Source organism: Lactuca saligna, chromosome 4 (assembly GCF_052625555.1).
Source record: "Lactuca saligna cultivar CGN05327 chromosome 4, ASM5262555v1, whole genome shotgun sequence".
In the NCBI taxonomy this organism is placed as follows: Eukaryota; Viridiplantae; Streptophyta; class Magnoliopsida; order Asterales; family Asteraceae; genus Lactuca; species Lactuca saligna.
This window is the reverse complement of record NC_136420.1, coordinates 264685936-264700192: the sequence shown is the minus strand read 5'-3', so window position 1 is coordinate 264700192 and position 14257 is coordinate 264685936. Positions and strand designations below refer to the sequence as shown.

The following is a 14257-nucleotide window of genomic DNA, read 5'->3' as shown; positions in this document are numbered from 1 at the left end:
CCTAATTTATTTGTTTTTATATTTGCATTCTACACTTCTAACTTCTAAATTGATTTTGTTAGGGGCCTCGTAATGGTTTTATTTGTTGGGTAGAAGAAGCAGACACTAAGAATATGAGTGCTGAAGCAGTTATGATTGTAGGATTGGCTAGGTCAAAAAAGAAGCTTGAATCAAAGATTTGGAAGCTGAAGATGTCTTTAGTTCTAAGTTGGATTATTTTCTTTAGCATAATTGTGTACAAGTTGTAATTCGTATGTAGCAGTTTTTTCTGTCATTGTCAGGGAAATTGTTATGGTTATTTACATTATCCTTGTAATGACTTTCAATCACTAATGTCAATAATAGACACCAATGCCATGTTCACCTAGAGTAAATGGGACCATATATATCTAGCACTAATGTAAATAATGGACCCCAATACCATGCACATCCATAAACACAACACACCATCATAAGGACATTGAAACCTTTTGCATACATAACACCACAGTGAGTTCATAACATAGTAATTTATATTAGTTAAAAATTAAACAAAAATAGTACATAACATAAAATCTAAACACTTAATCCAACATTGTTTAGCATAACCAAAGTGACTACATAACACCACAGTGAGTACATAACATAAAATTGAAACACTTAATCCAACATTGTTTAGCATGACCAAAGTGAGTACAAAACATCAAATCAAAACACTTAACCCGAAATCAGTTGTCATAAACACATTGACTACATAACTACATTGACCACACTTAACCTATTCTAGTTCCATTGGCTTGTCAATAGTGTGGCCTTCCCCATTTTTACCCTCAACCCGTGTACCCGTTTACCAAGTTTTCTTCAAAATTCTTTCCGACTTCTTTCTTGTCTTGACAATTACCTTTTTACCCCTCCCTCCTATATCATCTTTACCATCCTTTGTCTTCCTACCATTGCTTCTTTCCCCAACATTACCATTACTACCCTTTTTACCCCTCCCCTCTTTATCATCTATAACATCATTTACCTTCTTACCACTGGTTCCTTCCCCAACTTTTCCATTATTGCCCTTGTTACCCCTCCCCCCTTTATCATCTATAACATCATTTGCCTTCTTACCACTTCTTCCTTCCCCAAATTTTCCATTAATGCCCTTATTACCCCTCCCTCCTTCCTTATATGTCATACCTTTTGCCTTCTTAGCACTGCTTCCCTCCCCATCAATAACATCTGATCTCTTCTTTTTCCTTACCTTTAGTTTTGTTGGCTTTTCAGATTTAGAACATGTAACCTTGTTATGTCCTGCTTGTTTGCATACACTACACATAATCTTTTTCCCAACCTTTGACACAGTATATCTAGCACCCCTTTCACTTGAATCCTTTCTTCTATTAACTTTAGGTCTACCAGGCATTTTCCTTTTCAATGGTGGCAGAGGTGGAATGAATTCAGTAGGTGGCTACATGTTGCTACCATTCATCCCACACATAGGATACTTGTAGGTGTTCTTATAAATTTCTCCATAGTACATTGGATCCACATAATTACCAACATCACTGTTAATGTATGAGATTGTTGCAACTGAATGCACACATCCATACCCATTTAGTTGCCACACTGTACATGAACAAGTCTTGTTATCTACATCCACAACGTAAGACTCTGCCAAATTCCTTGTTTCAAACTGGTTTAAACCAGTAGGTAAAACCTGCCAATACCTGATGCAATGGTATAAAAGTTAGGGTGTATGGTGGAAAAACTAAATAAAGTATTAATAGAAAAGAAAAAACCTTTGAGCTTTTTTCAGCTGATTCAATAGGATTGTAATGGCTGGGCATGGTTTATAATCAGGCCATGAACAACCTTTGATGGTGAGATTGAATTGCATCTCCATAACATACAACCTAATTTCTTCTAACATTGTGTTATTGATTTTTTCCTTGCATCTCTAATGACATTGTTGAAGCTTTCAGATAATCCATTTTCAACCGCATCACACATCCTCCCCTCTCTAAAGAAAGCTCTACACCATGATTTTGGGTTCTTTTCTATAAGGTAGTCAAATGCTGTAGGATTTAGTACTTGTATTTCCTTCATTGCTTCATTGAATAATGGTTCAATTGATGCTTTGCAAGCTTTACAAAACATCTTCTCATAATGCACTCCACTGAACCTTTTCCTAAAGTTGGCAACAATATGCCTTGCACACTGTCTATGTTCAGTATTAGGCATTACTTTCTTCACAACCTCAAATAGCCCCTATACAATTTAAATTCATATGTTAAGAAAATGGAAATTTATTAACAAGAAATATGAAGTATAATAAGTGATTTAACTTATGTTGATCTGACATCAGGGTGATACCACTACCATCATCAACTTCTAGATCATCTTGAAGATTCTCCAAAAACCATTTCCAATTTTCTTTATTTTCCACACACACAACTACCCATGCTATTGGGAAAATATGATTGTTAGCATCTCTTCCTATGGCACATATCAATTCTCCACTACATAATCCCTTTAAGAAACAACCATCCATGTTTACTACTCTTCTACAACTTCCTTTCCAACCTTGTTTCAGCCCCTCAAAGCATATGTAAAACTTACTAAAATATGTCTTCCCATCAGGCATACTATTGACATCCAATTTGACAGTTGATCCTGGATTGGATCTTCTTATCTCTTCACCATATGACCAAAGCTTGGTATAATGCTCAACTAGTGTACCTTCAATAAGTTCAATTGCATATTTCTTTGCTCTTCTACACTGTCCCATACTCACATCAATTCCAAAATTTTGATTTACTTCTTCCTTTAGTAGCCTAACACTCATTTTTTGTTTTTGTAAAAATTTGGATGTAAAATGGCTACCAATCCATGCATAGCTTACAATTGACCCCATTTTAAAATTTCTAGCACAATTATGGTCATCTATAAGAGACTTAATCTAAAAATATTTTTCCTCACTCATCCATGAAGCCCACAATCTAAACTTGCATTGCCCTGAACAACATTTAACTAAAAGCCTCCTACTATCATTTTTTTTTGTAGCACAATTGATATCCTTTAGAAAAAACATAATTACACAACATATGTTTTAATTGTTTAGGATTTTCAAATCTCATTCCTAACATAGGTTTTTGTTTTTTCCAATGAAAATTTTCATTAAAAGTTGTTACCTCCACATGAATTGGGTCGTCTTCATCCATCTGATTAAATGGATCTTCATGAGATGGATCCTCTTGAGGTGGACTGTCTGGAGTTGGCTGCTCCTTGGGGCAGAGCTTGTTCAAAAATACATCATTCAATGTGTTGTTCACGAGGATGCAATCTCCATATTCAATGTTATCGTCCAAATCACCTTGCACTTGTACTTCATCTAGGTCAATGCCTCCTTCTGTCTCAACATGCAACTCTTCTACTACTTCACCTACACCAGAAAACTTGTCCACGGGGGTGCATACTTCAGCCATCTCATCAACAATCCATTGATGAACATGAACACCAACATGATCCATGTACACAGAAGTTACACAACCAGAATCATAACCTACTTCGATAAACTCCTGGTAGTCTTTCTCAGTTGCTATTATCCTCAGTCCTTCAGGAAACTCAATATCGGACATGCAAAAGTACACATCAACACATGTCTCGTTTGCGAATCTATGAATGAACACTAGAAATTCGTTTTTGTCCATTCCAGCAAAATCCACATCCTCAAACCTTTGCTCCACTCCATCTGAGTAATTGATCACTGGATACCTCGTAAACAAACTAGCAAAATGAAGATCTATCTTCATGTAGACGGCCATAGAAAAAATCCAGGTTTGATTTTCGGATGAACAGTAGAAGAAAAAGGAGATATTGGTAGATGAAACCGATTAAGGACGAAAATTACTTGGAGAGGAAGGGTTAGTGTCATTTATCGATACATTAACACGTGGCATATGATTTAGTTTAATGACCTGGCTTTCTTTTAATGAAATGTCCAGGAAATAATGCTTATTGGGATTGGGGTCACCGGGTGACCCCTTCACTTTATAAAAAATGGCCTAATTAGCAGGTTAAATGTTAGTTTATGCCCTTCTAAAGCCAAAAAATAAAATAAGGGACCTTTTAAACCAAAACTTGTAAGTTAGTGGGGCTACAATGACATTTTCCCTTTTATTTACAAGACTCTTACACCCCTATTCTCGTACAGACGACATGGAAGAATTCCATTTACTTGGAGACCCGTACTTCCCTAATGAGGGAAACGTTGGATGGCTCGAGGCAAAACCCGAGGAGATGATCGAGGAAGATCCTAAAGAAGATCCTAACGAAGACCCTAAAGAAGAGCCGGAAGAAGAAGAAGAAGAAAAAGAAGAAAAAGAAGTGGAAGAAGAAGAAATGGAGGAAGACAAAGAGGAGGGTCCCGAAGTGCATGACCCTCTCCCCGCACATGTTCCTACGCAGAACTATCCAGGACCGAGTCCCCAATGGGGAACGAGCTTGGGATTATGGAGCCAGGAACAAGGCCAACCCCACCCATACGTCAACAACAGAGGTTTCTACAACCTCGATAGGGGAGGCTCGACCGACAGGGCCCTCCCTGTCATTATCCACCGTATCGCTCGACACGATCAGCGGATCCGGGCATCCGCCAATCAGATCTTGGAGGTGGGTGCGACTGCGGAAGTCACAGCAGCCCGTTTTTAGTTCCTGGATTAGGATCACGACCACACCAGGAACCGCATCGAGGTCCTACAGCGGGAAGTTGATCTCGCTCAGAGTGAAGCTCGAGAATACTAGGAGCGTCAGGCCGAGATGGAGAGACGAGAGAAAGCGATGGAGCATCAGGCATCCGAAGATAGGGAGGTGATCAGGGCAATGTGGGCACTCATAGCCGCCTTGCAGGGACCACCAGATGCCACCCACCTCGAGTAGTGTTCACATTACTCACATTTTGTTATAAAATAGGTTTACGAGTATGCGTTAGTGCTACTCTTTCTTGCAAGTAGGTTCAACCCTGCGTCTAAGTGATTACACTATTCGAGGCTATCAAAATTTTCTTCTACAATGATGTAATGTGGATCTTCTATGAGGTCAAATTTTCTTAAGCAACGTGTACTAAAATTATATCAATGAAATTGACTTTCATTTTATTTTGTTGGATATTTGGCATGGGAACTCATAACTTGATGATACAAACAAATTGCAAATGATGACTCTGAAATTCTTAAGGTGTATCTCAAAGTTATGTGTAATTAAGGGGCAATCGACTTACAAATGGCGAGTCTGCCTTACGACCTGTTCCTTGTTTGGTTGTGGACTTAGGGTAGATTAATTAGGTTCAATGGCTTATCAAAACTTAATTACATGCAACCGGCGTACGTCGAGTGAATTTTAGGAGTGGATCAAGCACAGAGTAGAACACAAGCGTTCGGATGAGTCACTATTACTAACTTCATAAGTTTATTTGTTTAGCCTTTATTTATGAATTGTTTGCAATTATTGTGAAGTTGAGACATAATACTTATAATGTAGCACAAATAACATCCGACTCATCCCTACTATTAAAGACTTACCAAGGTTTTTGTTAATTTGGTAGAATTATGCCACATAAAAATCCCAGACCTAATCGCAAGGATCCACCATCTCCACACCTCCTCTGCAATTCGAGCCTGCCATGTTTCAATCTGCCGTAACAGCTGCAGTAGCGACTGCAATGTCACAAATAGATACGAACGGTGTTAGTGGTTCTGGATCTGGTGCTACACACTCTAATCATGGGGATAGTGCGGGGCGTGCGAAAGAATGTTCTTACAAAGATTTCATGAATGCCAAACCCGATTCTTTCAATGGAAGTGGGGGCGTCATCACTCTGATGCAATGGTTCGAGAGGACCGAAGTAGTATTCGAAATTTGTGCTTGCCCCGAAATGAGCAATGTCAAGTATGCGGCATTCACCTTCACCGGTAGAGCTCTCACTTGGTGGAATGGCCGAGTTAAGTCATTTACGCCTGCAGTGGCTAACTCCATAAGCTGGGAAGACTTGAAAGCCTTGATGTTAAAGAAATATTGCCCGAGGGGTGAGGTGCAAAAACTTGAAAAGGAACTCTAGAATCTTAAGATGGTAGGCACTGACCTTGAAACTTATACTACCCGATTCAATGACCTAGCACTCCTTTAACCGGAAATGGTCACTCTAGAAGGGAAGAAAGTGGAACGATACCTCTGGGGATTATCATCACAAGTTCAAGATAGCGTGTTGGCATCAAGACCCACTACTTTAGAAAGTGCCAAGGAATTCGCACAACAACTTATCAATCATAGGGCCAACCGTGGTACTGTGATCGCTACCCCTGATCAAGCAAGAGGAGGGAAAATAAAGAAAATTCTGGTGCAACAAAAAGAAACAGTCAGGACCAGACTCCGCCAAGAAACAGCAGACAGTTGCTGTTCGTGCAGCCACTACTTCTGCCACTCTAACACCACCAAGGCAATATGATGGAACCCTTCCCAAGTGCAACAAGTGCAACTTCCACCACATCGGTGCTTGTCGAGAAATGCACTACAACAACTGCAACAAGAAGGGGCATACTGCTTGATTCTGTAGAGCGCCAACCCAACTCATCACTCAAGTCACAAACACTGGGGAAAGTCGAGCCTGATATGGCTGTGGAGAAATAGGTCACTTCAAAAGAGATTGCTCAAAGGCGCGGAACACCAATTCTGGGGGGGGGGGGGTGTAGGAAGAGTCCTAGCTATAGGGCACAGACAAGAAGTCAAGGATCCTATAGTGGTTACCGGTAAGTTCCTCCTCAATAACTCGTATGCATGCGTACTTTTCGATAGTGGGGAAGAGAGGAGTTTCATGAGCCACCAATACAAACATTTACTTAAACAAAATACCAAATCGCTAAAGGATTCATACATCGTAGAAATGGCAAAAGGGAAAGCAAAACACACTAGTGATATATACTCAGGGTGTACTCTCACTTTAGACAACCATTCATTTAAAATTGACCTAATGTCGGTCACAATAAAAAGTTTTGACGCCATCATTGGTATGGATTGGTTAAGTTCTAATCGTGCTGACATGGTGAAACCCTTCTCATCTATGGCGATAAACCCAGTGCTAACTTACAAATCATTTCTTGCGTCAAGGCTCAAAAGTACCAACGAAAGGAATACCATGCCTTTTTAGCCCACGTGGTAGATAAGAAACAAGAAACAAAGGACATCAAGGACATCCCGAAAGTCTGAAATTTTCTTGACGTGTTCCCATAAGACCTTCCAGGTGTACCACTTGCACCAACTACTTAACTAAACTCAAACTACTTAACTAAACTCAAACATCAGCTTTCAACAGAAAAGATAATGTTCATTGACCAACTGTTTTGGACATCTTAAAATTTTTAGTTTTCAAAACTATATTATGTGCAAATAGTTCAGTTCTATACCTTTAAAATGACTACTTCCACATGTCCATACAATTTTTCTAGAATTTATGGTGATTTATACAAAAATGTCTATCACTGTAGCTACGAATTCAGACCTGTCAGTGATTATGGACATTTTCACACCAGTTAGGGTTTTCTAAAAATCATAATAAAACTTTTGAACAAACTAGATAAATTTTATAAACTCTCAGAGTTTACGGATCTATTTTTTGATATCGTATGATTTTTCTGTGATTTTTCTAAATCAGTGCAGAAATGGGAAAAACAAATTTACAGATGACGACTTTATTAACACTTTGACATATGTTGAGCAAAGTGTAAATCTTGAATGATTTCATATTTTTGTATGCGTTTTCTGTGGGATATAATTATACTACAGAAAAATGTATACAAAATTGTAAGGACTTATTTTTATGACAATTAATGCATTATGAGATGCGATAAACATAGTATTGTCATACTATATGTCCTACTAACACAAAAAATGAATATTACACATTACAAACAATTGAATAAACTATAATAGGTATAGTTTATATGGCATATACATTACGAAAGAATACATTTCTACAAAAAAGGGATTTTTTTATCACACTACGTAAATCTGTTAATGAATAAATTTGTGAGACATTTGCTTCACGTTACTTCCAAGTAGCTCAACAAAAGTCCTCCAATTATAACCAAAATCTCTTATAAGGAGAACATGACAATTTTGTATAGATCTATATTAGGTTTGACAAACCCACACCTTAGCTGCATGCAACTGCTAGACCAGCAGGTCTGGGTGACAAATGCCATTAACATTCCAACGCCTGAAGAACGTCGTATATAAGGCCAACTAAGTTATAATGACTCACATGGGGGTATTAACAAACATAAGATTTATGGGATTTGCATTAACTAACAAGTGTATGTTGACTTAAACTTGCATGATTCACAAGTTTAAATAGAAAAATACTAGTACACTATTAGTCTTGACATTTTAGACTACAATACATTTTAGAGATAAAATATTGGTTTTTCTGGAACAAACACTACTTTTTATAGGAAGAATTTCAACATTTCATTCTAAAAGCTTATGAACTCACCAACTTAATTGTTGACACTTTTTCAAAAATACTTTTATTCTCAGGGAGTCAGTTAAACAGGTAAACAACAGCTTTTGAGGATGGAATGCTAAGGCGTCAAACATTGTATTTTTGTCAATATAATGTAATTGATTTAGAAACATGTAAACGTATACCTTGATGTAACTTTTTCAATTATATTTATGTTGGTTGTTTGTACTTTGAGCACTATTATACTCGTTGTTGTGATACTATACATGAAGTCCTCCACCCCCGAACGTTTCCGCCATCCTTGGTTTGGGGTGTGACATAAACTCATTGGGCCGAAAACCCATGAACATACACCCCTTTGTGTGGCCGCAAACTCCCCTTTGTCAAGCACATGTGATTCTAACACTTAGTTTCAAGTGTTTCCTAATCCCAAAGGTGGGTTGCTTCCATGTCTAATAGTGTTACATCCTAATCTAATACATATATGTGTTATTACATGGTAAATAGGATCCGGTTGTGTCCGAGGCTTCATTTAACACTCAGCATCCCTATTGACTTATATTCGAATCCCTCGTCAAACAGTGAGTTCATACCCTTACGCTTTTATGGTTTTTAAATGTTTTCAGGGGGAATACAAGCCAAACATAAAGGTTTTCAATGATTCAAAACTTATGCAATTTGTACAAATCAACAGTTTTCATAAAGCATTTAGATACCATATCCCTTTTGTATTATGTGGAGCATAACGGACATTTTCTAAATTTAATTGCATAGTTTTCAAAACAGTTTCACGAACATAACAGTCAAACTATAATACGTATAGTTTGGGGGATTTCATTACCATTTTTACAAATACAAACTACTTACACGATTTAACAAATAAATTATGACAAATTTAGTTTATGACACACATTACAAGAGTACAACAGTTAATAATTATTTAAGTACAATTATTTTTACTCTTCAAGACATACATCGAATTCAACTACAAAAGAACATTACGTATTACATATTATTACTTGTAAAGTCGTTAACATCATTGGGAGACAAGTCCTTGGGCGCTTACAACATTAACTAAGTGGAGGACTACCCTTATGAACCAGAGTTTCCTGGAGGGAAAGTGTGACTTTTGTGTATAGATCTACACGGGACTGACGATCCTGCACCTTGCTGCTAGCTACAGTCGGACCGGCATGTCTACGGGTGACAAATTCATACAGGATATCAACGTTCGATTCACGTCATATCAAGTTTAAGTATGGTCATAAAACTCACCAATAGTTACGAAACCTTTACGTAATAATACACTGCTCACGAACAATTGCTTAATCACATAAATTGATGGGTTTTGGTCATAAGAACATCCTATGTGCTCATGCAACCCTAATGCTTGGATCTAGGTTTCTCTATTGTACATGTAATTCATCCAAGACTATAAACCCTAGATCTAGTATATGATAACCAATCAAGCATATGAATTAGGGTTTAGATCATACCTTGATTGTTATGTAGCAATAACAATCTCAAATCCCGCTTGTAATGGCTTTAGAAAGCTTAGAGTCACAAGTGTCACTCCTCTAATGGCTCACAAACACCAAGAGAAAGAGGATGAAGAAGAGAAGACAAGGAGGCTCCCTAAGAACATGTGAAAACCCTAGAAAACAAGTTCTCCATGTTTTTGGGGCATAAGGGTTCCTTAAATAGTGAGGCTATTAGGGTTATCTAATAAGGAAACCCTAATTTGGATGCTTAAGCCCTAAGCAACCCATGGACTCCCTCCTTAAAGGCCCTAGGACGATTTCTAATGGGTTTCCCCATAGAATTCGTCCAACCTTATATTATAAGGTAATCCATAGCCCAATTGCAATAATCTTATAATTACAATTCTACTCCCTTAGGTTTAATTAATCTCTTTTAGCCACAAACTTAATTCTTATTAATTCTTGACTAATATTAATTAACCAATATGATTTCTCGTTTAATATATTATTCTCATAATATATTAATAAATCATATTTAATCCTTTCTCTCCATAATTCATCCTATCAAGTTGCTTTGGTGAAGGCAACCCAAAAGGACCATGCACCATCGGGTCAAGTACATACCAAAATAGTTATGGACTTAGACACTAATCCAACAGTCTCCCACTTGGATAAGTCTAATAACTAATATGCATATGACTTCAGATCCTGATCCGCAATCGTAGCTTTCAAAATCTGCTGTCAACTCTGATCTTATCAGATACGCGTCCTTTAGATAAGAGATCATATATTCCTCCATTCTAGATATTATCGTATAGACTGAGACATGGATCTAAATCATTCTCTCTGTCTATGTGTTGTTTCCTGAATTCAGATTTATGACGACTAACAATAGACTACAATCGAACACATCAATTTAGTCCCGGCTTGGCCAACCGCTTAGGTGCCATCACTAAATCATCAAGGGGCCCACATATATCGCTTTTATCCTACTTTGGATAAAAGGAACAGATAAACTTTAACTCAATTCTCGCTTGCACACACTCACCAAATCACACACAACAATGTGTTTTATAACACCAAGTTACTTGTGCTTATTATGGCTGTGGTGAGGTCGGGCACTACAAGAGAAATTGCCCCAAGGCAGCAACAACTGGCAGCACGGGAAGAGTGATAGCAATGGGCCGGGAGGAGGCAGTTGCTGACACTACCATTGTTACAGGTACGTTCCTCCTTGACAACTCTTATGCATGCATTCTTTTCGATGTTGGTGTGGAGAGAAGTTTTGTTAGTCGTGCATTCAAACATCATCTCGAACATAAACCTCAACCTTTTACCGAAACATTTACCGTCGAGATGGTTAACGGAAAGAAAGAGAGCACTAACGACGTATTCATAGATTGTACCCTTACCCTAAATGATCATTCCTTTCCAATCGATCTTATCCCAGTTTCCATAAACAGCTTTGATGTTATCATCGGCATGGATTGGTTGAGCGCCAATCCTGCTGATATCCTTTGTTACGAAAAAGCTATTCGTCTCAATCTTCCCTCTGGTGAAATCCTCATGATTTATGGCGATAAAATTAGCTCGAATCTCCATATCATTTCGTGCATCAAAGCCTAAAAATTTCTATGAAAGGAGTGTCACGCATTCCTAGCCCATGTCATTAACGAAAAGCAGGAAGTTAAAGACCTCGAGAACATCCCCGAAGTCTGCAACTTTCCTGATGTCTTTCCCAAAGAGCTTCCGGGAATTCCTCCTGAGCGCCAAGTCGAGTTTAGCATCGACTTAATCCTCGGAGCTACCCCAGTAACTAAAACCCCTTACCGTCTAGCGCTAGCAGAATGCAAGAGCTATCCAGCCAGTTCAATGAGCTGCTCAACAAAGGATTCATCAGATTGAGTTCCTCACGTTGGGGAGCCCCAGTCTTATTTGTGAACAAGAAGTATGGACCTTTTCGGATGTATATCAACTATCGCGAACTGAACAAGCTTACCATCAAAAACCGTTATCCTCTTCCTCGAATCGAAAACCTTTTCAACCAACTTCAAGGAGCCAGCTACTTCTCAAAAATAGACCTAAGATCAGGGTACCATCAGCTACGAGTCCATGAGTGTGATGTTCCTAAGACATCATTTCAGACTCGATATGGTCACTACGAATTTGTAGTAATCCACTTTGGTCTAACCAACGCAATGGCGGTATTCATGGACCTGATGAGTAGGGTGTGTCGTCCTTTCCTGGACAAGTTCATAATCGTGTTCATTAAAGATATACTTGTCTATTCCAGAAGCGAGGAAGATCACATACATCACTTGAGGTTAGTCCTGGAAACTTTAAAGGTGGAGAAGCTATATGCGAAATTCTCCAAGTGCGAATTCTGGATTCGAAAAGTAACTTTCCTAAGTCACATGGTAAGTGAGGAAGGCATACACGTGGACCCTTACAAAATCAAAGCGATAGAAAATTGGTCAGCAGCGAAGATGCCCACGTTGGCTATTATCGCAAGTTTATCCAAAATTTCTTCAGGATTTCCAAACCCTTAACCACTCTGACTCAGAAAGGTGTACCCTTTTGTTGGAGTGAAAAGCAAGACACTATGTTCCAAAGATTGAAGCAGGCCCAATGCAGCACACCTAGCCTATCTCTGCCTGAAGGGACAGAGGACTTCGTTGTCTACTGTGATGCATCCAATCAGGGCCAAGGTTGTGTGCTCATGCAACGAGGAAAGGTTATTGCTTATGCCTCAATACAACTGAAAGCACACAAAGTCAATTATACAACTCACGACATGGAGTTGGGAGCAGTGGTCTTCGCATTGAAAATATAGAGACATTACCTCTACAGAACCAAGTGCACCGTCTTTATCGATCACAAAAGCCTACATCATATCTTCAATCAGAAAGAGTTAAATATGAGGCAACGGTGATGGGTAGAGCTACTCAGCAATTATCAGTGCGAAATACGCTACCATCCCGGCAAGGCTAATGTGGTGGCAGATGCCCTCAGCCGAAAGGAGTACTCAGGTTGCAGTGTGAAAGCACTAACAATGACCATCCATGCCCATTTATCAGCACAGATCAGAGAGACTCAATTGGAAGCCCTGAAACCAGAGAATGTGGTGGATGAAGCCTTGAGATAAATGGAGAAGAACTTAGAGGTCAAGGGAGACAGAGCCTATTACTTCATGAACCGGATCTAGACCCCAAAGTTCGGTGGATACAGAGAGGTTATTATGAACCATGCTAACAAGACTAAATACTCCGTTCACCTAGGGTCGGATAAGATGTATTTGGACCTCAAGAAACTATATTGGTGGCCAAACATGAAAGCAGAGATTGCTACCTTTGTAGGGAAGTGCCTGAATTGAGCCAAGGTGAAGGTTGAATATCAGAAGCCCTCAGGTATGCTCCAACATCCGGAAATACCTGAGTGGAAATGGGAGAGGATTACTATGGATTTTATCACTAAATTACCCAAGTCTCCAAGTGGGTACGACACCATATGGGTAATAGTCGACCGATGGACAAAATTCGCTCACTTCCTACCAATCAAGGAAACTATCAAAATGGAAAGACTCATGTGAATTTACATCCAATAGATAGTTCGTCTGTATGGTGTACCTGTATCCATCATCTCCGATCGAGATAGCAGGTTTACCTCGAGATTTTTGTAGTCATTCCAGAAGGCTCTTGGAACTAAGCTGGATATGAGCACAGCTTACCATCCTCAGTCAGATGGGCAGAGTGAGAGGACCATTCATACATTGGAAGACAGGCTGAGAGCATAAGTGATAAACTTCGGTAAGTCGTGGGACACCCATTTTCCCTTGGTTAAGTTCTCCTACAACAACAGTTATCATACCAATATCAAGGTTGCGCCATCTGAAGCCCTATATGGCCGTAAGTACAGCTCCCCTCTGTGGTGGGCTAAGGTGGGCGACACGCAGCTAGCCAAGGGACAAGTCCCCGGAAGCACTCTCACAGGCCCATAGATCATCTGTGAAACTACAGAAAAGATCGTACAAATCTCAGAACGACTAAAATCTTCGAGAGATCGACAAAAGAGCTACGCCGATAAGAGGAGAAAACCCTTGGAGTTCCAGGTTGGAGACCGTGTTCTATTGAAGGACTCGCCCTAGAAAGGCATGATACGCTTTGGAAAGCGTGGAAAGCTAAATCCGAGGTACATAAGACCATTAAAGATCCTTGATAGGATCGGTCCCGCGGCATACAAACTCCATTTACCTCAAGAGCTTAGCAACATTCATCCTATCTTCCACGTCTCA

At 39.2% G+C, this 14257-nt stretch overlaps 1 protein-coding gene across 1 annotated transcript; it reads right to left on the bottom strand.

Annotated features, from left to right (window-relative positions):
• Window positions 1-1893: 1893 nt before the first annotated feature.
• LOC145040621 (uncharacterized) lies at window positions 1894-2815 on the bottom strand. Its single transcript, XM_078988532.1, has 2 exons — window positions 2285-2815; window positions 1894-2238 (listed from the first exon to the last, which is right to left on the bottom strand). Exons 1-2 carry the CDS (start codon window positions 2813-2815, stop codon window positions 1894-1896), a joined length of 876 nt encoding a protein of 291 aa, XP_078844658.1.
• Between the last annotated feature and the right edge of the window lie 11442 nt (window positions 2816-14257).